Source organism: Balaenoptera physalus (genome assembly GCF_965194825.1).
Source record: "Balaenoptera physalus genome assembly, chromosome: 2".
Lineage (NCBI taxonomy): Eukaryota > Metazoa > Chordata > Mammalia > Artiodactyla > Balaenopteridae > Balaenoptera > Balaenoptera physalus.
In genome coordinates, this window is record NC_138883.1 from 123,820,590 (window position 1) to 123,837,467 (window position 16,878).

General features: G+C 34.0%; 1 protein-coding gene across 1 annotated transcript; it reads right to left on the bottom strand.

The window, feature by feature from the left end:
* Nucleotides 1-785: 785 nt before the first annotated feature.
* On the bottom strand, nt 786-16,363 carry LOC309655512 (general transcription factor 3C polypeptide 6-like). Its single transcript, XM_082450792.1, is given in 3 exon segments — nt 786-9,284; nt 9,287-9,761; nt 9,765-16,363. Coding segments are annotated over 3 exon segments (657 nt in total). The 5' UTR covers nt 9,876-16,363; the 3' UTR covers nt 786-9,213.
* Between the last annotated feature and the right edge of the window lie 515 nt (nt 16,364-16,878).

The following is a 16,878-nucleotide window of genomic DNA, read 5'->3' on the forward strand; positions in this document are numbered from 1 at the left end:
TTCACTTGTCTTTCTGCTTTCCTCTTTGATTTCTTCCATGACCAATGGTTGCTTACTAGCATATTGTCAACTACCATGTGTTTGTATTTTTTACAGAATTTTTCTTGTAGTTGGTTTTTCGTTTCATAGCACTGTGGTCAGAAAAGATGTTTGGCATGACTTCAACCTTTTACAAATTATTTTGACATTTTGTGGCCAAGAATATTATCTATCCTGGAGAATGTGTCATGTGTACATCAAAGAATGTTTATTTTGCTGTTATTGGATAGAATATTACATATATATACATACACATATATATCAAGTCCATCTGGTGTAATGTTTCATTGAGGGCCAGTTTTTGCTTATTGATTTTTGGCTATGTGATCTGTCCATTGATGTAAGTAGAATGTTAAAATCACCTTCTGTTATTGTGTCACTGTCAATATCACCCTTTACGTTAATATTAGCTGTATGTATTTAGCTGCTCCTATGTGGCTGCTTATAATTTACAAATATCTTCCTGTTGGAGTGATTCCTTTATCATTATGTAATGTCCTCTTCATCTCCAGTTAAAATATTTCTTTTAAAGTATATTCCAAATATAAGTATTGTTACCCCAACTTCCTCTTTGTTTCCACTTGCATGGAATATCTTTTTTCATCCCCTCACTATGTATGTGTTTGTCTTTAGATCTGAAGTGAATCTCATATATATATATAAGCAGCATATATATGGGTGTTTTTTTTTTAAATCCACTTATCCATGCTATGTTTTTTGTTTAAAGTATTGTCTTTTTTTTTTCCTTCGCTGTTTCTTGAAATTTAATTTTATTTAATTAAAAAAAATTTTAATTGAAGTATAGTTGATTTACAATGTGTTAATTTCTGCTGTACAGCAAAGTGATTCAGATATATATATATATATATATATATATATATATATATATATATATACATATACATATATACACACATTCTTTTTTATATTCTTTTCCATTGTGGTTTATCACAATATACTGAGTATAGTTCCCTGTGCTATAGAGTAGGACCTTGTTGTTTATCAACTGTATATATATGTGTGTATATATATATATATATATATATATATATATATATATATATATATAGTTTGCATCTGTTAATCCCAAACTCTCACTCCATCCTTCCCCCATTTCCCCTCCGTCTTGGTGACCACAAGTCTGTTCTCTGTCTTTGAGTCTCTTTCTTTTTCATAGATAGGTTCATTTGTGTCATATTTTAGATTCCACATATAAGTGATATCATATGGTATTTGTCTTTCTCTTTCTGACTTTCACTTAGTATGATAATCTCTAGGTCCATCCATGTTGCTGCAAATGGTATTACTTCATTCTTTTTATGGTTGAGTGATATTCCATTGCATATATGTACCAAATCTTCTTTATCTATTCATCTGTCGATGGAAGTTTGCTTCCATGTCTTGGGTATTGTGAATGGTGCTGCTATGAACATTGGGGTGCATATATATTTTTGAATTATAGTTTTTTCTGGATATATGTCCAGGTGTGGGACTGCTGGATCATTGGCAACTCTAGTTTTATTTTTTTGAGGAACCTCCATACTGTTTTCCATAGTGGCTGCACCAACTTACATTTCCAACAACAGTGTTGGACACTGACTTTTTGGCACAAAGACTTGGCCTCACCCAACAGTCTACTGTAGACTCCAGTACTGGGATGCTTCAGGCCACACAACCAACAGGGTGGGAACAAAGACAAACTCGTCAGTGGACAGGCTGCCTAAAGGCTTCCTGAACCCACAGCTGCCTCTAGACACACCCATTGACATGACCCTCCCCACCAGAAGGCCACGACCCAGCTCCACCCACCAGTAAGTAGGGCACTGGTACCTCCCACCAAGAAGGCTGCACAAACCTCTAGACCAGCCTGACCTACCAGGGGGAAAACACAAGAAGCAAGAAAACTACAATCCTGAAACCTGCAAGAGTGAGTCTGCAAATACAGGTCAGGACCTACCCTGTGACCAGCTGGTCCCTGGCCCTTTGGTGTTGAGACAGGAGAGTACTCCTGGGACAAATAGAACATCCACTACAGAGGACCACTTCTCCAACTTGATAAGCATAACTAATTTTCCATATACATAAAAATACAAATAGAAGTTTAGACAAAATGAGATGGCAAATGAATATGTTCCAGATGAGAAACAAGGTAAAACTACAGAACAACTAAGTGAAGTGGAGATGGGCACTCTACTGAGAAAGAGTCAGAGTAATAATCGTAAAGATGATCCACAAACTTGGGAAAAGAATGGATGCACAGAACAAGAAGCTACAATATGTTTTAACAAAGAGTTAGAAAAGATAAACAGCAACCAAACAGAGATGAAGAGTACAATAACTGAAATGAAAAATATACTAGAAGGAATTGGTAGCAGAATAAATGAGACAGAAAACAAATAAGTGAGCTAGAAGACAGAGTAATAGAAATCACTGCCACAAAATAGAATTTTAAAAAAAGAAAGAATAAAAAGAAATGAGGACAGTCTAAGAGACCTCTGTGACAACATTAAATGCATCAACATTCACATCACAGGGGTCCCAGAAGGACAAGAGAGAGAGAAAAGACCTGAGAAAATATTGGAAGAGATAATAGCTGAAAAATTCCCTAACGTGGGAAAGGAAATAGTCACCCACGTCCAGAAAATGCAGAGAGTCACAAACAAGATTAACCCAAGTAGGAACATGCCAAGATACATATTAATCAAACTAACAAAAAAATGTATAAAGCAAATATACTAAAAGCAACAAATAACATACAAGGGAATCCCCATAGGGTTATCAGCTGATTTTTCAGCAGAAACTGTGCAGGCGAGAAGGGAGTGGCACGATAAATTAAAGTAGTGAAAGGAAAAAAAACCCAACCAAGAATATTCTACCCAACAAGGTTCTCATTCAGATTCAATGGAGAAATCAGAAGCTTTAGAGACAAACAAAAGCTAAGAGAATTCAACACCACCAAACCAGCTTTACAACAAATCCTTTAGGAAATTCTCTAGGTGGAAAAAAAAAACGAAAAAGGCCACAACTAGAAGCAAGAAATTATGAATGGGAATTCTCGCTGGTAAAGGCAAACATAAAGTAAATGTAGGAAATCATCCACACACAAATATGATTTTAAAACCAGCAATTATGAGAAGAGGAGAGTACAGATGCAGGATATTGGAAATGCATTGGAAATTAAGACTAGCTCTTTAAAAAACTATCTCTCTCTCTATATATATATAGATATAGAGAGAGAGACAGAGACAGAGAAAGAGGGAGGGAAGGAGGGAATGTTATATCAAAACCTTATGGGAACTGCAAACCAAAATCTACAATAATAAAAAAAAAGGATCCAAACACAACACTAAAGATAGTCAGCAAATCACAAGAGAAGTGAACAAAAGGGGAAGGCAAGAAAAAGACCCACAAAAACAAATCCAAAGCTATTAACAAAATGGCTATAAGAGCATACATATTGATAATTACCTTAAATGCAAATGGATTAAATGCTCCAACCAAAAGACATAGACTGGCTGAATAGATACTATACAAGATTTGTATATATGCTGTCTACAAGAGGCCCACTTCAGTCCTAGGGACACACACAGACTGAAAGTGAGGGGATGCAAAATGGTATTTCATGCAAATGGCAATGAAAAGAAAGTTGGAGTAGGAATACTCGTATCAGACAAAATAGACTTTAAAATAAAGGCTGTTACAAGGCACAAAGAAGGACACTACATAATGATCAAGGGATCACCCAAGAAGAAGATATAACAATTTTTAATATGCATGCACCCAACATAGGAACACCTCAATATATAAGGTAAATGCTAACAGCCATCAAAGGAGAAATAGACAGTAACACAATAATAGTGGGGGACTGTGTCAGCCTACTTACAGCAATAGACAGATCATTCAGACAGAAAATCAATAAGGAAACACCTTAAGGCCTTAAAAGACACGTTAAAACAGATGGACTTAGTTCATATTTATACAGAATTCCAACTGAAAGTAGCAGAATACATATTCTTTTCATGAGCACATGGAACATTCTCCAGGAGAGATCACATGCTGGGTCATGAAGGAAGCCTTGGTAAATTTAAGAAAATTAGAATCATATCAAGCATCTTTTCCAACCACAACGCTATAGGATTAGAAATCAACTACAAGAAAAAAAACTGCAAAAACACAAACACATGGGGGCTAATCAATATGCTACTAAACAACCAATGGATCACTGAAGAAATCAAAGAGGAAATCAAAAAATACCTTGAGAGAAATGAAAACCAAACACGATGATCCAAAACCTATGGGATACAACTATAGCAGTTCTAAGAGGGAAGCTTATTGCAATACAAGCTTACTTCAGGAAACAAGCAAAATCTCAAAGAAGCAACCTAACCTTACACCTAAATCACCTAGAGAAAGAAGAACAAATAAAATCAAAGTTAGCAGAAGGAAAGAAATCATAATGATCAGAGCAGAAATAAAAGAAATACAGACTAAGAAAACAATCAGAAAGATCAATGAAACTAAAAGCTAGTTCTCTGAAAGGATAAAAACAATTGATAAACCTTTAGCCAGACTCATCAAGAAAAGAAGGAGAGGGCCCATCTCAATAAAATCTGAAACAAAAAAGGAAAAGTTACAACTGTCACCACAGAAATACAAAAGACCATAAGAGACTACTATGACCAATTATATGCCAATAAAATGGACAATCTCGATGAAATGGACAAATTCCTTTAAAAGTATAATCTACAAAGACTGAAACAGCATGAAATAGAAAATATGAACTGGCCAATTTCAAGTACTGAAATTGAATCTGTGATTTAAAAACTCCCAGCAAACAAAAGTCCAGGAGCAGATGGCTTCACAGGCAAATTCTATCATATATTTAGAGAAGAGTTTACACCTATCCTTTTTCAAATATTCCAAAAAAAATACAGAGGAAGAAACACTTCCAAACACATTCTCTGAGATCACTATCACCCTGATACCAAAACCAGACTAAGATACCACAAAAAAAGAAAATTACAGACCAATATCTTTGATGGATATGGATGCAAAAATTCTCAAAAAAATACTAGCAAACCGAATCAAACAATACATTAAAAGGATGATACACCATGATCAAGTGGGATTTTTCCCAAGGTTGCAAGAATTTTTTTCAATATCTGAAAATCAATCAGTGAGATACACCACATTAAGAAACTAAAGAATAAAAACCCATATGATCATCTCAACAGATGCAGAAAAAGCTTTTGACAAAATTCAACACACCCAATTATGATTAAAAAGAACTCTCTAGAAAGTTGGCATAGAGGGAACCTTCCTCAACATAAGGCAACCATAAACAAAATGAAAAAACCTACAGACTGGGAGAAAATATTTGCAAATGATGTGGCAGTCAGGGCTTAATTTCCAAAATATATTGATCAAAATAAAAAACAAAACAACCCAATCAAAGCATGTGCAGAAGGTCTAAATTGACATTTCTCCAAAGAAGACATACAGATGGTCATAAAACACATGAAAAGATGCTCAACATGGCTAATTATTAGAGAAATGAAAATCATACTACAGTGAGGTACCACCTTACACCAGTCAGAATGACCATCATCAAAAAGTCTACAAATAATAAATGCTGGAAAAGGTGTAGTGAAAGAGGGAACGCTCCTACACTGCTGGTGGAAATGTAAATTAGTGCAGCCATTATGGAGAATAGTATGGTGGTTTTAAAAGAACTAAAAATAGAGCCACCATATGATCCTGCCATCCCACTCCTGGGCATATATCCATAGAAAACCATTAATTCAAAAAGATACATGCACCCCTATGTTAATTGCAGCACTATTCACAATAACCAAGACATGGAAGCAACCTAAATATCCATCGACAGATGAATGGATAAAGAAGATGCAGTATATATTTACACAATAAAATATTACTCAGCCATAAAAAAGAATGAAATAATGCCATTTGCAGCAACATGGATGGATCTAGAGATTATAATTCTTGGTGAAATTAGCCAAAGACAAATTTCATATGATATCACTTCTATGTGGAATCTAAAAAAAATTATATAAATGAACTTATATAGACAACAGAAATAGACTCACAAATATAGAAAACAAACTTATGGTTACCAAAGTGGAAAGGGGGGGATTAATTAGTAGTTTAGGATTAACATATACACACTACCATATATAAATTAGATAACCAACAAGGATTTACTGTATAGCACAGGGAACTATACTCAATATTTTATAATAATTTATAAGGAAAAAGTATCTGAAAAAGAACATATATGCATACATACCTATATATATATATACATATATATATATACATATATATATATAAAACTGAATCACTTTGCTGTACACTTGAAAGTAACACAACATTGTAAGTCAACTGTACTTTGATTTAAAAAAACAATAATAAATAAAACTTTTTAAAAATTTATAATTAAGCCAGTTTAGTGGTGCTAAACTCTTCTAGCTTTTGCTTGTCTGTTAAACTATTTTCTTTTCCTTCACATCTGAATAACAGCCTTGCCTGGTAAAGTGTTCAAGGAAGTATGTGTTTTTCTTTCATCACTTTGAATATCTCATACCACTCCCTTCTGGCATGCAAAGTTTTCCCTGAAAATCAGTTGACAGTGTTAGGGGAGTTGCCTAGTACAAAACTGGTTGCATTTCTATTGATGGTTTTAAGATTCTCTCTTTTCTGCAATTTTGGCCATTTTAACTAAAATGTGTGTTAGTGTGGGCCTCTTTGGGTTCATTTTAATTGGGACTCTGTTTTTCCTGCACCTGGATTGTCAGTCTTCATTCTCAGGTTAGGAAAGTTTAGCTATTATTTATTCAAATAATTTGCTGTCCCTTTCCCTCTCTTCTCCTTCTGGTACCCCTATAATGCAAATGTTAGCATGCTTGATCTTGTCCCAAAGTTCCTTTAAACTATTTTCATTTAAAATTTTTTTCTTTTTTTCTTTTCAGGCTGAGTGATTTCCCCTACTCTGTCTTCCAGTTAACTGATCCATTACTGTGTCATCAGTTTTACTGTTGATTCCTTCTAGCATTTATTTTCTTATTTCAAATTTACTTCTACAATAGGAAAACTGGCATAGATTAATTACATAATATTACTCATAAGCATGGTTTGCTACTTTTTTCTACCATTTTTCTTGAGATATAATTGACATACAGCACCATATTTGTTTGTTATAAGTCATAATAATTTGACTTAAATACATCATGAAATAATTACCACAATATGTTTAATGAACATCCATCATATCATATTACAAAATTTTAAAAAAGAAAAAATATTTTCCTGTGATGATCACTCTTACCATTTACTCTCAACAATTTTATTATGTAACTTACAGCTGTGCTAATTTTATTAATTTTGTTTTACGTTATGACCATCATACATATAGTACTTCATCTTATACCTGAACTTTTGTACCTTTGGATTACCTTTATCTCTTTTTCTATGAGTTTGTATGTTTGTTTGTTTATGAAGTGTAATTAACCTACAACACTATGTTAATTCCTGGTGCACACCATGGTGATTCAATATTTCCATACATTCAAAATGATCACCACAATAAGTTTAGTTTGTCTGTTTGTCTGTCACCATACAAAGGTATTAAATTATATTAACTACATTCCTCACACTGTACATTTCATAACCATGATTTATTTATTTTGTAACTGGAACTTTGTACCTGTACTTATACATATATCAATAATATCTCACATCCTATTTACCAGTTCATCTACTGATGGCCACTTATGTTGCTTCCATATCTTGGCTATTGTAAATTATGTTTTAATTAACATAGATGTGCATAATTTCCAATTAGTGTTTTATTTTTTTATTTTTTATTTTTTTATGATTTGGAAATGCTTTTAATAAGGGTAAGTTGTTTTCCAAATAAACAGTAAAAATTTACAAAACCTACTGAAGGAAAAAAGTCCTCATCCTAGAACATTAGTTCTCTAATCTGTCACAACAAAGTTATACCTCCAACAGTTGTGAGATATAATTAACGTGAGGAGTGTTTTAACTTATTAGTACCAGGTTCAACCATATAAAATTGCAGAGTTTTGTAGAAACAAATATTGGTAATTTCATATAGTTCAACCTGTATCAAAGTTTGTGACTAATTTACTTAAAAAATACAAGTTAGGGTAGATCTAGGTTATCACCATAATATTGTAGAATGTTACAGCTGAATTCCAATCATCTTTCTTCAGTGGGAAAGAAGTGAAATTACAGCTGGAATATCAGAACTGTACCTTCACCCTTAAGCACTTCTGAATTCTTTTTCTGTTCTCAGGAGTAGTACTGACTTTGGTAGGCTGGAAAATGGCCCCCTAAATATTTTCATGCCACAATTCTCAGTTTTATGCCTGTTTAAATTACATGACAAAAGGGACTTTGCAGATGGAATTAAGGTTATAGACCTTAAAATAGGGAAGTTACCCAGATGTGCCCAGTGTAATCAAATGGACCTTTAAAAGAAGGCAGAAGGGTCCATCATCAATAAGATTATGGAAGAAGCAGGAGAGATTCAAAGACTGAGAGGGACTTGACCATTGCTGGCTTTGAAGAGAAGGGGACCATGAGTGAAGGAATGCAGGCAGCCTCTAGAAGCTGGGCATGGCTCTCAGCCAACAGCAAGGAAATGGGACCGTGATCCTTCAGCTGCAAAGAACTGAATTCTCCCAACAACTGAATGAACAAGGAAATGGAGTCCCCCACGCCACGTCCAGAAGAGAATGAAGCTCTGCAAATACCTTGATTTTAGCCCAGGTGAGACCCATATCAGATGGCTGACCTACAAAACTATAAGACAATACACTTATGTAGCTTAATACACTTTAGCCACTAAGTCTGTGGAAATTTGTGATGGCTGCAATAGAAACTCACACTTACCTTAGTAAAACCCCCACTTTAAAGGACTCATCACAGAAGGGTCCCTATAGTCATTGAAACCATATTTTTAAAAACTCGTATCTGGTCCTTAATGATTCTAGTATATTAAACTATATTATAATTGGAAATGTGTATATAGCCAACAAAAATAATAAAATTGTGAACTGAAAACTACAAAGCCAGTTATTTTATATAAAAACTCTAAAAAGATCATGACTAGTTTTTATGAGAAACATTTCATCTAGGAGTTATTTCTAAGGCAGTTTCTTGAGTTTCCATAAAAACAGAGCCTTCTGTCTCAGAAGGATATCAATAAGAGGACCAGAATCCTCTATATCCAAGTTCGGTGGTTTCTCCTGTTCATAACTCAGGTTTGAATTATCTTTCATTTGAATCTCTTGCTCTTCCAACTCCAAAGATTTATCTGGGTCTGGAGCTACAACTTCATCTGCTTCATTTTCATGCAGAAAACTACAAATTATGTTGGGTCTACAGGAGAAATCATTTTCCTTGATTTGCAGCCATTCCACACCACCTATGTTTTCTTCTCCTTCCTTCTTTTCTGTCAGAAGAGTTCTTGTCATGCTGAGCTTCTTCATTGTGTGGCATTTATATTTTAGCACTGTTTTATTATTGCCTTCTGCATCCACATGTTCAACATTTTCTTCAAATATAACACAGGTCCCAAGAGTGTCTTCATACTCTCCAGCAAAGACATAGCTGTCCACTTGCAGAATGGGCTTCTCAGTATCAATTCCCAAAATCTTGCATTTATTTTCACATTTTTAGAGAAAGTCTGAATCAATAATTCCTGATAATTCCACCAGAACCAACTGCTCTGCCTCCTCCTCCTTCTCATCCCAGTACCCCTGACTCGGCTCCTCGGCCGCCGCCGCCATGCCGCTGCTCCTCCGCACGGCCTCCGAGCCGAGTGTTTTTTTTTTAATGTTTGTATGTAATGCTTTTTAATTCTTTTTTTTAAAATCAGTCATCAATTTTATACACATCACTTTATACATGTGAATCCCAATCTCCCAATTCAGCACACCACCATCCCCACCCCACCACAGTTTTCCCCCCTTGGTGTCCATACGTTTGTTCTCTACATCTGTGTCTCAACCTCTGCCCTGCAACCCGGTTCATCTGCACCATTTTTCTAGGTTCCACATACATGTGTTAATATACGATATTTGTTTTTCTCTTTCTGACTTACTTCACTCTGTATGACAGTCTCTAGATCCATCCACGTCTCAACAAATGACTCAATTTCGTTCCTTTTTATGGCTGAGTAATATTCCATTGTATATATGTACCACAACCAAAAACTGAAATTGCTGGATTGTATGGGAATTCTAATTTTAATTTTTTGAGGAACCTCCATGTTGTTTTCCACAGTGGCTAAACCAATTTACCTCTCCAAAGGACAAGAAGTTTTCCTTCTCTCTATATCCTTCCCATACTTGTTATTTGTTGTCTTTTTGATAATAGCCATTCTGACAGGTGTTATGTGATATCTCATTTTGGTTTTAATTTTGCATTTCCCTGATAATTAGTGATGTTGAGCATCTTTTCATCTGACTGTTGGCCATGTATATACCTTCCTTAGAAAATGTCTATTCAGGTCTTTTGCCCATTTTTAAATTATGTTATTTTTTATTTAGCTTCATGAGATCTTTGTGCATTTTGAATATTAACTCCTTATATACCATTAGCCAATATCCTCTCCCATTCAGTAGGAAGATTTTTTTATTTTTTGAGTTTTCCTTCACTGTGCAAAAGCTTTTTAGTTTGATGTACTCCCATTTGTTTATTTCTTGTTTTGTTTACCTTGCCTGAGGAGACTTATCAAAAATATTGCTAGGACCAATGTCAAAGTGTGTACTACCTAAGTATTGTTTTAGAAGTTTTGTAGTTTGAGGACTTACCTTTAAATCTTTAATCCATTTTGAGTTCATTTTTGTATATGGTGTGAGAAAGTAGTACATTATGATTATTTTGCATATAGCTGTTCAGTTTTCCCAACACAATTTATTTCAGAGGCTCTCTTTTCCCTGTTGTGTATTCTTGCATCCTGGTCATAAATTAATTAATCCTCTAATGTAGCTTCATTTCAGGGCTCTATATTCTGATCCATTGATCTATATGTTTGCTTATGTGCCACTTTGTACTCCTTTAGTTATCATAGCTTTGTTCTATACTTTGAAATTATTGAATATGATGCCTCCAACTTGTTCTTCTTTCTCAAAATTGTTTTGGCTATTCGGGGTCTTTTGTGTTTCCCTACAAATTTTAGAATTATTTGTTGTAGCTCTGTGAAAATTGTCCTTGGTATTTTGATATGGATTGCATTGAATCTGTAGATTGTTTTCAGTTATATGGTCATTTTAACAATATTAATTGTTTCAATCAATGAACACTACATCTTTCCATTAGTTAGTGTCATCTTCAATTTCTTTCATCAGTGTCTTACAGTTTTCAGAGTACAGATCTTTTACAGTTTTAGTTATATTTATTCCTGGGCATTTTTTTCTTTTTGAAGCCACTGTAAGTGGGATTGTTATCTAAATTTTTCTTTCTGACAGTTCGTTGTTAGTATATAATAATGCAGCAGAATTTTGTATATTAATTTTGTATACTGCAAGCATTACTGAATTCACTTATACATTCTAATAGCTTCCTGGTGGTACCTTTAGGATTTTCTACACATAGAATCATGTCATCTGCAAACAGTGACAGTTTTACTTCTTCTTTTCTAATTTGGATTAGTTTTATTTCCTTTTCTTGTATGATTGCTATGGCTGAGACTTCCAATACTATGTTGAATAAAGGTAGTGAGAGTGGGCATCCTTGGTTTGTTCCTGTTATTATGGGAAATGCTTTCAGCTTTTCACGATTGAGTAATATATTAGCTGTGGGCTTATTACATATGGTTTTTATTGACGTTGTGTTATGTTCTCTCTACACCCATGTTCTGGAGAGTTTAATCATAAATGGATGTTGAATTAAAAAAAAACTTTTTCTGCATCTATGGAGATGACCATATGAATTATATTCTTTAATTTGTTAATGTGGTTTATCATATTGCTTGAAAAATCATTGCATCCCTGGGATTAATCCCACTTGATCATGGTGTGAGATCCTTTTACTGTATTGTTGGATTTGGGTTTATCATATATAGCCTTTATTATGTTGAGTTCTGTTCCCTCTGTACCGGTTTTCTTGAGAGTCTTTATCATAAATCGATGCTGAATATTGTCAAAACATTATTGTGCATCTATTGAGATGATCATATGTTTTGTAACTGACTATAGTTGTTATATAATATTATGGTAGTTTGAGGTGTACAGTATAGTGATCAGAAATTTCTCATTATACTCCTTCAGAAGTTGTTACAAGATAATGGCTATAATTCCCTGAGCTTTACAATATATCCTGTTCTTTACCTCTTTTATACAAAGTAGTTTGTGTCTTTTAATCCTATAACCCAAAATTACCACTCCCCCATCCATCTTTCGTTTGAAAACCACTAGTTTATTTTCAGTATATATGAGTCTTTTTCTGTTTTTGCATATAGATTTGTTCATACTATTTTTTAGATTGCACATATAAGTGATTATATACAGTATTTGTCTTTTACAGTCTGACATATTTCACCAAGCAAAATATTCTCTAGGTTTATCCACATTGTTGCAAATGGCAGAATTTTATTCTTTTCTTACAGCTGAGTAATATTCCATATTACTATATCCCATATATTTCTTATTCATTCATCTGTTGATGGATACTTGGGTTGCTTCCACATCCTGACTACTGTGAATAGTGCTGCTATGAACATTGGGGTGCATGTATCATTTTGAATTAGTGTTTACATATTTTCTGGATATATACCCAGCAGTGGAATTGCTGTATTGTATGGTAGTTCTATTTTTAGTTTTTTGAGAATCCTATATACTGTTTTCTACAGTGCCTGCACAAAGTTACATTCCCACAAACAGTGTACAAGTGTTCCCTTTACTCCACATCCTTGCCAACATTTGTTATTTGTGGTCCTTTGGATGAGAGCCATTCTGGTCGGTGTGTGGTGATATCTCATTATTATAATTTAGGTTTCTGTAATAATTACTGATGTTGAGCATATTTTTCATGTGCCTGTTAGCCAGATGTATATCTTCTCTGGAAAAATGTCATTTCAGACCTTCTGCCCATTTTGTAATTGGGGTGTTTTTTGATATTGAGTTGTATGAGCTTTTTGTATATTTTTGATATTAACCCTTGCTTGTTTATATCATTTGAAATTTTTTTCTCCTATTCTGTAGGTTGCCTTTTCTGTTTGTTCATGTTTTCCTTTGTTGTGGAAATGCTTTTAAATTTAATTATGTCTGTTTATTCTTGCTTTTTTTGCCTTAAGAGACAGATCCAAGAAAATATTACTACAATATATGTCAAAGAGTTTTCCACCTATGTTTTTCTTCTAGGAGTTTTGTGGTTTCAGGTCTTACATTTAGATCTTTAAAACATTTTTCATTTATTTTGTATATGTTGTGAGGGACCATTTTAACCTCATTGTTTTTCATGTGGTTGTCCAGTTTTCTAAGCACCTATTGTTGAAGAGTCTGTCTTTCCTCCATTTATATTTTTGTCTCCTTTTTCATAGATTAATTGACCATAGGAGCCTGCATATATTTCTGGGCTCTCTATTGTAGTCTATTGATCTATGTGTCTATTTTTGTGCCAGCACAATGTTATTTTGATTACTCTAGCTTTGCAGTGTAGTCTAAAGTCTAGTAGCATGATACCTCCAACTTTGTTCTTTTTTCCTCAAGATTGGTTTAGCAATTTGAGTTCTTTTCTAGTTCTACATTAATTTTAGGATTATTTGTTCTACTTCTGTAAAAAGTGTCATGTGTATTTTCATAGGGATTGTGATAAATCTCTGGATAGCTTTGAGTAGCATGACTTTTTCAAAATTAATTCTTCCAATTTGAAAGCAAGGGATATCTTTCCATTTCTTTAATCATCTTTAATTTCTTTCATTAATGTTTAGTTTTTAGTATAAAAACCTCTTTGGTTAAGTTTATTCCTAGGTATTTTATTATTTTTGATGTGATTTTAAATGTGATTGTTAATTTTCATTCTCTTTCTGATCATTCATGAAAAGTGTATAAAAAGCAACTGATTTCTGTATATTAATCTTGTATCTCACAACTTTGCTGAATTCATTTTTTAGTTCTAATGGTTTATGGGAAGAGACTTTAGCATTTCTAAATAAACTGTCATGTCATCTGCAAATAGTGACAGTTTTACTTCTTCCTTTTCAATTTGGATGAATTTTACTTCTTTTTCTTGTCTGATTGCTATGGCTAGGACTTCCAATATTATGTTAAATAGAAATGGCAAGAGTGTGCATACTTGTTTTGTTCCTGAATTTTGTGGGAAGGATTTCAGCATTTCACTGTTGAGTATGATGTTAGATATGGGTTTTTTATAAATGGCCTTCATTGTTTTAAGATAAGTTACTTCTATACTCACTTTGATGAGTTTTTTTCATGAACAGATTTGAATCTTGTCAAATGCTTTTTCTGCATCTATTTAGATGACCACGTAATTTTTATCCTTCCTTTTGTTAATGTGGTGTACACCATTGGATTATTGACTGTTGCAACATCCTTGTGTCCCTGGAAAAAAACCTACTTAATCTTGGTGTACAATCCTTTTTATATATTGTTGGATTTGATTTGCTAAATTTTGTTGAGGACTTTGCATCAGTATTTATTAACTAAAATGGCCTGTAATTTTTTTTGTAGTGTCTTTGGTTTTGGTATCAGGGTAATGGTGGCCTTGTAGAATATGTGAATGTTCTGTCCTCTTCAATTTTTTGAAATAGTTTGAGAAGGATAGATATTAATTCTTTCTATCTTTAGTAGAATTCCCCTGTGAAGCTGTCACCATTCTGGACTTTTGTTTGCTGGGAGATTTTTTTTTTTTTAACTACAGATTCTATTTCACTACTAGTGATTGATCTGTCCAAATTGCCTGTTACTTCTTGATTCAGTCTTCACATGTTGTATGTTTTTAGAAATGTGTCTATTACTTCTAGGTTGTTGGCATATAACTGTTCATAATGTTCTCATCATTTTTAGTATCCTGTGGTATCATTTCTTATTTCTCCTTTTTCAATTGCTTTTCAAAAATTTGGGTCCTTTCTCTTCTTGGTAAGCCTGGATAAAGGTTTATCAATTTTTTAAATGAATTTTATTGGGTGCTTTTATTTTATATATTCTCATGGTAATTTTATTTTTATTTTTTTGAGGAATCTCTGAACTGTTTTCCATAGTGGCTACACCAATTTACATTCCCAAAAACACTACAGGGGATTCTTTCTCTCCACATCCTCACCAACACCTGTTATTTATTTTTCTAAAAATCTTTACTGGAGTATAATTTCCTTACATTGTTGTGTTATTTCCTGCTGTATAACAAAGTGAATCAGTTATATGTGCACTTATATCGCCAAATAACCTCACTCTTGCGTCTCCCTCCCACACTCCTTATCCCACCCTTCTAAGTGGTCACAAAGCACCGAGCAGATCTTGTGCTATGAGGCTGCTTCCCACTAGCTATCTATTTTACATTTGGTAGTGTATATACGTCAATGCCACTCTCTCACTTCATCCCAGCTTACCCTTCCCCCTCCCTGTGTCCTTAAGTCCATTCTCTATGTCTGTGTCTTTATTACTGTCCTGTGCCTAGGTTCTTCAAAACCATTCTTTTTTAATTCCATATATGTGTTAGCATATGGTATTTGCTTTCCTCTTTCTGACTTACTTCACTCTGTATGACAGATTCTAGGTCCATCCACCTCACTACAAATAACTCAATTTTGTTTCCTTTTATGGCTGAGTAAAATTCCATTGTATATTTGTGCCATATCTTCTTTATCCATTCATCTGTCGATGGACACTTAGGTTGCTTCCATGCCCTGGCTATTGTAAATAGTGCTGCAATTAACATTGTGGTACATGACTCTTTTTGAATTATGGTTTTCTCAGGTTATATGTCCAGTAGTAGGATTGCTGGGTCATATGGTAGTTCTATTTTTAGTTTTTTAAGGAAACTCCATACTGTTCTCCATGGTGGCTGTATCAATTTACACTCTCACCAACAGTGTAGGAGGGTCACTTTTCTCCACACGCTCTCCATCATTTTTTGTTTGCAGATTTATTGATGATGGCCAATCTGACTGCTGTGAGGTGATACCTCATTGTGGTCTTGTTTTGCATTTCTCTAATGATTACTGATGTTGAGCATCCTTTCATGTGTTTGTTGGCAATCTGTATATCTTCTTTGGAGAAATGTATATTTAAGTCTTTTGCCCATTTTTGGATGGGGTTGTTTGTTTCTTTTATATTGAGCTGCATGAGCTGCTTGTACCTTTTGGAGATTAATCCTTTGTCAGTTGCTTCATTTGCAAATATTTTCTCCCATTCTAAGGGTTGTACTTTCATATTATTTGTGGTTTCCTTTGCTGTGCAAAAGCTTTTCACTTTCATTATGTCCCATTTGTTTATTTTTGTTTTTATTTCCATTTCTCTATGAAGTGGGTCAAAAAGGATTTGCTGTGATTTATGTCATAGAGTGTTCTGCATATGTTTTCCTCTAAGAGTTTTATAGAGTCTGGCCTTACATTTAGGTGTTTAATCCATTTTAAGTTTATTTTTGTGTATGGTGTTAGGGGGTATTCTAATTTCATTCTTTACATGTAGCTGTCCAGTTTTCCTAGCACCACTTATTGAAGAGGCTGTCATTTCTCCATTGGATATTATTGCCTCCTTTATCAAAGATAAGGTGACCATATATGCGTGGGTTTATCTCTGGGCTTTATACCCTGTTCTATTGATCTAT